Source organism: Dendrobates tinctorius, unplaced genomic scaffold (genome assembly GCF_039654945.1).
Source record: "Dendrobates tinctorius isolate UK_male_01 unplaced genomic scaffold, ASM3965494v1 ptg000046l, whole genome shotgun sequence".
NCBI classification, from domain to species: Eukaryota; Metazoa; Chordata; class Amphibia; order Anura; family Dendrobatidae; genus Dendrobates; species Dendrobates tinctorius.
Genome location: NW_027361714.1, coordinates 7,269,397 through 7,280,479, shown reverse-complemented (window position 1 = coordinate 7,280,479; position 11,083 = coordinate 7,269,397). Strand labels below are relative to the sequence as shown.

The following is an 11,083-nucleotide window of genomic DNA, read 5'->3' as shown; positions in this document are numbered from 1 at the left end:
CACAGGGCCCCTCATAGTACAATACAGTGTCTCTGATGGTGGGGTGGCCCACTCGCCATCAGACACACCAGCGTACTATGAGGAGCCCTGTGCCAGTACCTTCGCCCACGAGTGTGCCCCCCCTGCTTGGTCATTGCCACAGCACTTGCAAGTTGCAATACTTACCTCTCCCTGCTCCACAGCTGTGTAGTCTGGGCAGTTAAATCCTTCACAGGGACAGGCACTAGTAATTCGTTATATTGATTGATGATGGTTAAGATGTAGCTATGGCCTGTCCTGCTGGCCTCTACCTTCAGATGATCAGTGGCTACCATTTGTAATGGACGTTAGCTTACAAGCAGATGCAGTGGTGCTTTATGATCACCTTTCACAGTTGTGATAGTCACAGATGTGTGACATTCCTGCCACCATTTTTCAATGTCTCCTCTCATGCCAATCCAATAGAATCGCCTACGGCCTGTGGCTTCTGCCTTTTGCACTCCAAAATGACCAGACCCATCATGATAGGCAGTGAGGACCATGTCTACATCTCTCCCTGTGATCACAATTTGATGGAGACGAGTAATGGGTATGTGATCCACGCTACTGCGATAAAGCAATCCTTTCTTCACAAAGAACCAATATCGCTGTCTCCACACACACAGTAATTGAGGGTCTGCATCGCCTCTGCAACATCAACCGGGAGGTTTTCCCACGATGAGTAATTCCCAAATTTCTGCTAACACTCGACTTTCCGTCTGTACTTGTATCCATGTAGTTTCCAGTAGCGGAGAGTCTGGACTGGCTTACTGAGATTGAAATATATACGAAGATTTAAAAGTACCACAACACTGTATACTGTTGTACGTCTCGAATACCTTTCCCTTTTTTGACGTTTTAAATTCTGGTGTAATAATAGTGAGCCTGTGAGTGTCTGTGTCTGACTCTGGAAGTATAGACGGAAATTTACAATTACCTCTAGACTGGATACACCTGCTATGTGCTGATACAGTACCTTTGTTCAAAATTTTTTATTACGGTATCATCCATAGTGAGTGAGCGTGTGTAGTTTACGCCTTCTATATATACGGTGAATCGGAGATACCAACTTTTACCCTATACTCGATACAGCTTGTGTCTTGTTATACAGTACCTTTGTTCGACATTTAGTATTACGGTCAAATCCATACTGAGCTAGCGTCTGAGAGTGACTAAGGGACTATGAATATGGAGATTTCAATTGTACCCTATAATATATATACTTGCTATCTTGTTATCCAGTACCTTTTTTACAACATTTTTTATTATGGTCAAACCCAGACTGAGTGAGCGTCTGAGGGTGACTCCGGAAATATATACCGAGATTTCAAATTTGGCCAACACTGTATACAGCTGTGCGCTTCTGATACAGTAACCTTTTTTTGCTATTTAGATTCTGGTGTAAATCATAATGAGCCTGTGAACGTCTGTCTGTTACTCCGGAAATATATTTGGAGCTTTAAGATTACCCCAACACTGTATACAGCTGTACGCTTGTGTTACATTGCCCATTTACAGCTTTTCATATTCTTGTGTAATCCATACTGGGCCTGAGAGCATTTGTGTCTGCCTCCTGAAATATATACGGAGATTCAGAATATTTACACTATACTATATATACCTTGTATCTGGTGATACTGTACCCTTTTTCAACTTTTATTTTATTGTGTAATCCATACGCAGCCTGTGAGCATCTGTGTATGACTCATGAAATATATACGGAGATTTACTGTTATCCCTAGACTGTATAGAGCTGTACACTTCTGATACAGTACCATATATCTGCTGGTATTTTGGGTCCATTTTCCAAAACATGAGGAAGTATGGTGGAAGAAGATGCGGATGTGGGTGTGGGGGGCCACCTGGTACTGATGGTGGTGGTGGTGGTGCATCTGCTGGTAGTGCCAAAAACACAATAGCAGCTAAGGCAGGAGGTGTTGAGCCTGCATCATGGTGTAGCTCTGGAAGGCCTGTAAGGCTCCCTTTTCTGGGAGTAGGTAGACTACTTTTAAAGCCTGAGCATCAGGAACTGTTTTTGGCTTACATTGCTGAAACAGCTCTATCGCCTCCTCTTCTGAAGTTTCAAAAAATGCAAGCACTGAGTCGTCAGTGCATGCTTCTAGTCAGGAGCAACCCCTTTCCTTGTGTCCTTCACCCACACCAAAAGTGAAGGATATGGCAGCACACACTTCAGTGTTATGAATGAGTCACCGTAGGAGGCAAAAACAGAAATGCTAGCTAAGTCCAGAAAACCAGAGAAGTTGGCAGCTATCGGATTGCAGACCCCTGAACCTATCAACAACAACTAGCAGTAGCCATGGGGGGTTCCTACGATGCCCTAGACCCCTCGATCACAGCCGGAGAACTGCCTAGCCTAAAGACAGAAAGGGAAACCTAAACTGCCCCAGAGCAGACCCCAAAGCAATAGGCAGCCCCCAACATATAATGACGGTGAAGCAAGAAGAAAAAACACTAACACAGATAGAAAGATAGACCGAGCAAATGATGGGGCCCAAGCTAACTAGACAGGACAGGATAGGAAAGCTGCTGTCTGCAATCTGCGAAAAACCCTATGAAAATAAGAGCCAACAGACTGACAGGGAAAAAGGCCCTGAAGACGCTAGGCTTCAAAAAGACTATGTCAGTACTCAGGTATTTTCTGAAGACAGAGCAACTGACAAAAAAGGAATTCAGCTCACCCCAGCAGGGAATGGCAGAATCCAGAAAAGCAAGGCAAACTAAAACCAAAACACAAATGCAAAAAGGCAAAGCAGAAAACTTAGCTTTTGAGGAGCAGGAATCAGACTGGTCTCCTAGAATTCCACAGAGAAATCACCAGCGAGGAGGAAGGGCGTCGGCTGCCTTATATCCAGTCAGAGATCCCCGTCGCCCAGTCATCCTCTCCCAGTTCAGGTGCTTGGTAATCAGCCTCACTACCTTCCTTCACCGGAAGAGGGAGTTCATCAGACCTCAATGGTGAAGGGGAAAATGAACTCATAACAGTACCTCCCCCTTGAGGAGGGGTCACCGAACCCTCATCCAAGCCACCAGGGCAATCAGGGTGAGCCCGATGAAAGGCATGCACCAATCTTTTGGCATGAATATCAGAGGCAGAGACCCAGGAATTATCCTCCTGACCATAACCCTTCCACTTAACCAAATACTTGAGTCTTCGTCTAGCCAGACGGGAATCCAGTATCTTCTCTACCTCATATTCCATGTTACCTTCAGCCAATACAGGGTCCGGAGGTGCCACCCCAGGAACTACTGGTTCAACAAACCTCTTCAACAAGGACTTATGGAACACATTATGGATTTTAAATGTGACAGGAAGAGCCAACCAAAAAGAGACCGGATTAATGATCTCCAAAATCTTGTAAGGCCCAATAAATCTAGGCTTAAACTTAGGAGAAGCTACCTTCATAGCGATATTTTTTGATGATAACCAAACCATATCACCCACCTTAAACTGGGGACCAACGGTCCTATGTCGGTTGGAAAACCGCTGGGCCTTTTCCTGGGAGAGAGATAACTTATCCACCACTTGGTCCCAGATCTGGTGCATTCTCTCCACCACAATGTCAACACCTGGGCAGGCAGAAGGCTCCACCTGCCCTGAAGAAAATCGAGGATGAAACCCAAAGTTACAAAAAAAAGGTGACATAAAAGTGGCAGAACTAGCTCTATTATTTAAAGCAAATTTGGCCAAGGGCAAAAATGAAACCCAATCATCCTGATCAGCGGAAATAAAACATCTCAAATACGACTCCAAGGTCTGGTTTGTTCTCTCCGTCTGAGGGTGAAATGCAGAGGAGAAGGACAACTGAATTCCCAGCTTGTAACAGAACGTCCTCCAAAATCTAGACACAAACTGATCTCCTCTGTCAGATACAATGTTCTCAGGAATCCCGTGCAAGCGAACCACCTGTTGCAAAAGCAGGGGCACCAACTCAGAAGAAGATGGCAACTTAGGGAGTGGTACAAGATGAACCATCTTAGAGAACCTATCACAAATCACCCAAATAACAGTCATTCTCTGAGAGACAGGCATATCAGAGATGAAATCCATTGAAAAATGGGTCCATGGCCTCCTGGGGACCGGAAAAGGCATCAACAACCCACTAGAGCGAGAACAAGGTTTAGACCGGGAGCAAGTCCTCGTGCTCGGGTACAGATAAATTGAAGAGCCGACCCTTGGGAAATTTACTCCCCGGGCTCAGTTCAATTCCACAGTCATAACTCCTATGAGGAGGCAAAGACGCAGACTCATTCTCACTAAATACATCATAAAAGTCCGCCAAATAGTCAGGAACATCATGCGACTGAGGAGAGGTGGAAAAAACCGGAGCCTCACTAAGGGCACACCGACAACCCCAACTCACCACAGACACAGATTTCCAATCCAAAACCCGATTATGGATTTGCAACCAGGGAAACCCCATAACAATGGTATCATGCAAATTACGCAACACCAAAAATCTGCAATTTTCTTGATGGTTTGGGGCGACCCGCATTACCACCTGGGTCCAAAACTGAGGTTTATTTTTTGCCAATGGAGTAGCATCAATCCCCCTCAAAGGGATAGGCATCCGCAGAGGTGTCATAGGAAATCCACAACGTTTAGCAAAATCCAAGTCCATTAGGTTTAGCGCTGCTCCCGAATCCACAAAAGCCTTGGCGGAAAATGTGGACAGGGAGCAGATCAGAGTAATTGCCAGAAGAAACTTAGGTTGAACACCACCCACAGAAAACGTGTGTGCAAAACGTTTCTCTCGTTTAGGACAAACAGAAATAATATGCGAGGCATCTCCACAAAAAAAACACAGCTTATTACGCTTTCTGAACTCCGGACGTTGCTCCCTGGACAAAACTCTATCACATTGCATAGGTTCAGACACTTGTTCAACAGGTGGCAACACCTCTCATGCAGTCCTGCGTTCACGTAAACGCCCATCAACCTGAATGGCTAATGACATAGAATCGTCCAGACCAGAGGGAACAGGAAATCCCACCATAGTATCTTTTACGGCTTCTGACAAACCCTTCCGAAAGAGAGCTGCCAAGGCATTATCATTCCAGGCAGTAAGGACCGCCCACTTTCGGAATTTTTGACAGTACAATTCTGCAGAATCTCGACCCTGGCTCAATGCCAACAGGGTCTTTTCAGCCTGATCAATAGCATTAGGTTCATCATACAACAACCCCAAGGCTTGAAAAAATGCGTTCACATTAGTCAGACTAGGATCATCTGGTTTCAAAGAAAACTCCCAATCCTGGGGATCGCCACGCAGCAAAGAGATGACAATTTTAACCTGCTGCGCGGAGCTCCCTGATGAGTTAGGCCTCAAGGCAAAAAATAATTTACAATTATTTTTGAAATTCAAAAATTTAGACCGATCCCCAAAAAACACATCAGGAGTAGGAATCTTTGGTTCAGCAGCATGTGAATGAGCAAGGTAGGCGGAAATTCCCTGCACTTCCGCAGCGAGCTGCTCCACACGATCAGACAATTGCTTTATCTCCATTGAGAGAAAAAAAAAATTCCCCCTACGGCCTCAGAGATATAGAGGAAAAAATATACACACTTTTTTTTTTTTAAATTTTTTCCTGCTATTGAGTACCCTAGGATCTGCGGTATGGCTGGTGATTCTGTTATGAATGAGTCACCGTAGGAGGCAAAAACAGAAATGCTAGCTAAGTCCAGAAAACCAGAGAAGTTGGCAGCTATCGGATTGCAGACCCCTGAACCTATCAACAACAACTAGCAGTAGCCGTGGGGGGTTCCTACGATGCCCTAGACCCTTCGATCACAGCCGGAGAACTGCCTAGCCTAAAGACAGAAAGGGAAGCCTAAACTGCCCCAGAGCAGACCCCAAAGCAATAGGCAGCCCCCAACATATAATGACGGTGAAGCAAAAAGAAAAAACACTAACACAGATAGAAAGATAGACTGAGCAAAGGATGGGGCCCAAGCTAACTAGACAGGACAGGATAGGAAAGCTGCTGTCTGCAATCTGCGAAAAACCCTATGAAAATAAGAGCCAACAGACTGACAGGGAAAAAGGCCCTGAAGACGCTAGGCTTCAAAAAGACTATGTCAGTACTCAGATATTTTCTGAAGACAGAGCAACTGACAAAAAAGGAATTCAGCTCACCCCAGCAGGGAATGGCAGAATCCAGAAAAGCAAGGCAAACTAAAACCAAAACACAAATGCAAAAAGGCAAAGCAGAAAACTTAGCTTTTGAGGAGCAGGAATCAGACTGGTCTCCTAGAATTCCACAGAGAAATCACCAGCGAGGAGGAAGGGCGTCGGCTGCCTTATATCCAGTCAGAGATCCCCGTCGCCCAGTCATCCTCTCCCAGCTCAGGTGCTTGGTAATCAGCCTCACTACCTTCCTTCACCAGAAGAGGGAGTTCATCAGACCTCAGTGGTGAAGGGGAAAATGAACTCATAACACTTCAGATTACTCCATGGAGCTCTTTTCACATACCATGCCTGGGTTCATAAAAAATGGGGCCCATCATATACTGGAGCATTCCAAATGGGGGACATCAGACACTGGAGCAGCATTTACGGGGCTCATTATACACTGGAGCATTAGAAATAGAGCCCATTATATATGGAGCATTATTTGGGCCCATCATACACTGGAGCATTATCCATGAGGCACATCATATACTGGAGCTTTATAAATGGGGCAGATCAGACACTGGAGCAGCATCTATGGGGCACATTATACACTGGAGCATTAGAAATGGAGCCCATTATATATGGAGCATTATTAGGGCCGATCATACACTGGAGCATCATCCATGAGGCCCATCATATACTGGAGCATTCCAAATGGGGGACATCAGACACTGGAGCAGCATTTACCGGGCCCATTATACACTGGAGCATTAGAAGTGGAGCCCATTATATATGGAGCATTATTTGGGCCCATCATACACTGGAGCATCATCCATGAGGCCCATCATATACTGGAGCATTATAAAAGGGGCAGATCAGACACTGGAGCAGCATCTATGAGGCACATTATACACTGGAGCATTAGAAATGGGGCCCATTATACATGGAGCATTATTAGGGCCCATCATACGCTGGAGCATCATTCATGAGGCCCATCATATACTGGAGCATTCCAGGTTGGGGACATCAGACACTGGAGCAGCATTTAGGGGGCCCATTATACACTGGAGCATTAGAAATGGAGCCCATTATATATAGAGCATTATTTGGTCCCATAATACACTGGAGCATCATCCTTGGGGACCATCATATACTGTAGCATTATGTGGAGCTCATCATATACTGTATGGAACATTATATGTGACCAATTATTCTGTATGGAGAAATATATGGGGCTGATTATTCTGTATGGCGCACAATGTGGTGGCCATAATACTGAATGGAGTAATATGCTGTCCTTTTTTTGAGCTATTGTACAATTTAAAATAGATCAGTCATGTCATGTAAGCAGTGAAGTATTTGCCATTGTACTATACCTATATTTCTGAGCTGTATCGGACCATCATGAGTTGTGGTATGTGTTAAAGGGGCGCACTGACACTCTATGGCTCAGGGCACACGAAAACCAGGAGCCAGCCCTTCCCACCCCACAACTTTAGCCAAATAACCACCAGTTTTCAATGCGTAACTATTATTATGAAGTAAATTAAGGTTGACAAGCTTCAGTAATTGATGTTTTTGGCATTGAAATGGGCACTGTAGGTGTGTTTACTGTCCTCCACTCCCTGCCGACTTTGCTTCCCCTTTGACTTGCATTGGGTTTCGTGTTCAGTCGGCCTCCGACTTTTACCTATAGTCGGCCGATTTTGTTCGACCCGACTTTTGCGAATGTCGGGTTTCATGAAACCTGACTCGACCCTAAAAAAGGTAAAGTCGCTCATCTCTACTTGTTAGTGCAAAGTATGAGAACTGATTTGGCTAGGTGAAAGGCTCTGGACTTAGGTCCAAGGGGTAACGTTTCGCCTTGTGGAGAGTGACATACCGGCTCTGGCATGCCAATATAAGGAGACTTATTCGCCGTGCAATGCTCCTCTGGGAAATTTAATATGCAAATTGCCTCTTTAGAGGTGAGGAGGACTTGAATCTAGCAATCTAGCAATCCTACAAGTCATTATCAACCCTTTAACCAGGCTTGCAATATGACTTAGGAGAGATGATCAAGTCTTCTTCCTCTTGAAAGAGGCAATTTGCATAATAAACTTCCCAAAGGAGCATATTCTTTATTGATACACTGTTCTGTCTTAGTTAGTATATAATATAAGGAACATGTAATGTTAAAAATTTCCTGAAATTTGCGTTTCCACATGTGTTTGAACTCTTTTGATTCACTAAAATCGCAAAAAAAGCTTGTAATGACACTCAACTCTGCTCTACTCTATCCAGTAGCTCAAGAGAAAAACAAAATTAGCAACTACTCTGCAGTAAATAAATACATAGCAACAGTGAAAGAAAATAATATAGGGGACTTGGTTAACATTTTTTATCAAAAAAACAAAAGCCATCCCACAATGCCCTGGTGACCCTATACGGGCTGTCCTAATATCTAGCATTAAAATCTTACCATGTGTCTAATGACATTTGTGAGAACAAGGGATGAGCAGGACCGAGCCCTGAACTAATGGACACCCAGCAGTGGGGAGCTTTTTTAACATAATTTCCAGCTCAAAGAAAATGGATGCCTCTATCTGCACAATGTGCAGAGACTGAAACCGAAAGCAAAAGCAATAAACTGGAATGTAAGATGGTGTGCATGCAGTATCCCACCACCTCACAGTAACCCTATTCATGCCAACCTACATTCCAGTTCATTGCTTTTGCTTTCTATCCAGTAGCTGCAGAGATCGGGACGGAGAGAAGTGCTGTCTATTTTTACATTCCACAGGAGAAGGCATGTTCTTCTCACTTTCTGACGGTGTGTTAATTTTTCCTTTGCATGATGCCTCCTGATTATGATTGGTCATCCTCATGCAGTGGAAGAAATACACACCCCCAAAGAAGAATCTCATTTCTTGAACTTATCATAAATTACAACTTGAACTTTACAAGCTAAAATCTCCGCAGAGATGAAAAATTGAAAGATAAAAACTATGTTTTACTCATCTCTATAGCCACTATTCTCTGATGTGGCCAGTTCAACATGCTAAAACTGGTGAAAGGTCCTCTTTAAGTGGAAGGTCTCAAAAGGTGCTGTGTAATTCACCATTTAATACAATTAGTTAAAACGACAATACCAGAAAATTCAGAGAACAGTAAAAAAGTGCTTTAATGTAGTGTCAATACATCAAACCATCGTTTGACTTCTATCTAAAAAGGCACATTAAAATCTAATGTGGCATTGTGAATATGATAAGGTATAGTAAACATGGACAAACAAACATATAAATATCATCATGACATTTTAGCTTGAGAACATTGTACAAAAGGGAATGAAGAGAAGAGTTTTACATCTGTCTAGCCGTACTAGTTCTAAAATGAACACTAAATAAATTACCGCTTGTCCAACATTTCTTTTCACAATGTTGCCAAACAAGAAATCAGTAATTTTTTTAAAAACAAATTTCTGCCACCAATTTAAGTAGTAAACATAACAGGCACCCCACACAGAAATACAAAAACCATGATTTTTTTTACAGTACGTGTTAATTTACAGTATTGACAACATACCAATTATACCAATTAGACAGACTAAACATAGGACTCCTTAGCATATTGTATCTGATCATAAATCTCAAAGATGGGCTGACTGCACCTTCGACTTATACTTTCGTGCTTGCTCTTCTGTCTGGATTCCGACTTGGTTCTGACAAGTCCTGATTTTACCCTCTCAGGCTGAGAAATTGGCTGAATTGGTTCACAAGCACTTTGAGTTTTTAGGTCGTTAACAGATCTTGGTCTATTGTCTTTATGAGCAGGGTTCTCCATGTTGATGGAATCTGTTGAATGTCCATTAGTAATGTCTGGTGTTAGGCAGCCATTATTTGACACACTGTCTCTCATGGTTTGGACAGTCATGCTATGACTGTAAGAGGTTACACTTTTATAGACAGCTTCTTCGTATGAGGGAGGTTTTCCAGGATTTCTTTGGTCTACCATCCTGAACACTTCATCTACAGATATTTTCCGAGCAGAAGGAGATTTTTTTCTTACGACGTGTGGTTGTCGGAATTTTGTGACCTGGGAATCATTACAATCCACTTGGCTCCTATATCGAAAACTCTTGCTGAATCCATTTTGTTGTAATCCTTCAGCATTATCTCCGCCAGGGCCCCAGCTTTGTGTTTTGGTTATCAATTTTTTGTGATTTACATAGCAAAAAGAATTTGAGTGTTTCTTGATTTCTCGCCCTGGTTTAAACATATCATTTACGGCATTGCACTTTATGGATAAAGATTTGTGCCTCAGCAAATCATTTTTCTTTGAGTGTAAGGGAGATACAAGTGGAGAGCTTGTAAATACAGAGCAGTCTGAGCAAGAGCTGTCAAGGGAACAGCTTGAGCATGCTTTGATCAAAGAGTCATCAATGGTATTTGGGTCACAGTTGCTATCAATTGTCAGACCCTTTGGCATATTCCTCTTATATAAAGCTCGATCACAGTATTTCTCAGGGGAAATAGTGGGCATCTTATCATTACAATGCAGCCATTGTTTCCTGATGGTAACATCATCATGACTTCTGGTTAGCTTCCTTTCTGTCACTGACATATCATTCTCTGAAGGATAAATGAATGGCTCAGATGATCTTCTGTCCATGCTGCTGAGTTCATTTTTAAAGTGGCATATAGGCAAAACTGAAAGAGGCATATCATGGTGTATTTTGACCTCCTTATTTTCACTTTTGCTGTGTATTTGCAGTCCACAGTGGTGTCGAGTGAAAGTGCTAGCTTGTTCCGGGCCAGGGCTGTCATAGGCTGAGTCATTCTGATGAAGAGACAATTCTGCAAAAAGACAAAATGTGTTTTCTTAGTTTTCATACAGTATACGCACAATTTTAATTCCTTACCACTAAGTAATACTGTATGTCAGTTTTTCTCATG

General features: G+C 43.1%; 1 protein-coding gene across 1 annotated transcript in view; it reads right to left on the bottom strand.

Moving 5' to 3' along the window:
* Window positions 1-9,287: 9,287 nt before the first annotated feature.
* TAGAP (T cell activation RhoGTPase activating protein) overlaps window positions 9,288-11,083 on the bottom strand; it is a 217,662-nt gene continuing 215,866 nt past the window's right edge. The window contains exon 13 of the mRNA XM_073575686.1: window positions 9,288-10,984. Coding sequence (XP_073431787.1) covers window positions 9,735-10,984 — 1,250 coding nt within the window. The 3' untranslated portion in view covers window positions 9,288-9,734. The remainder of the gene's footprint in view (window positions 10,985-11,083) is intronic.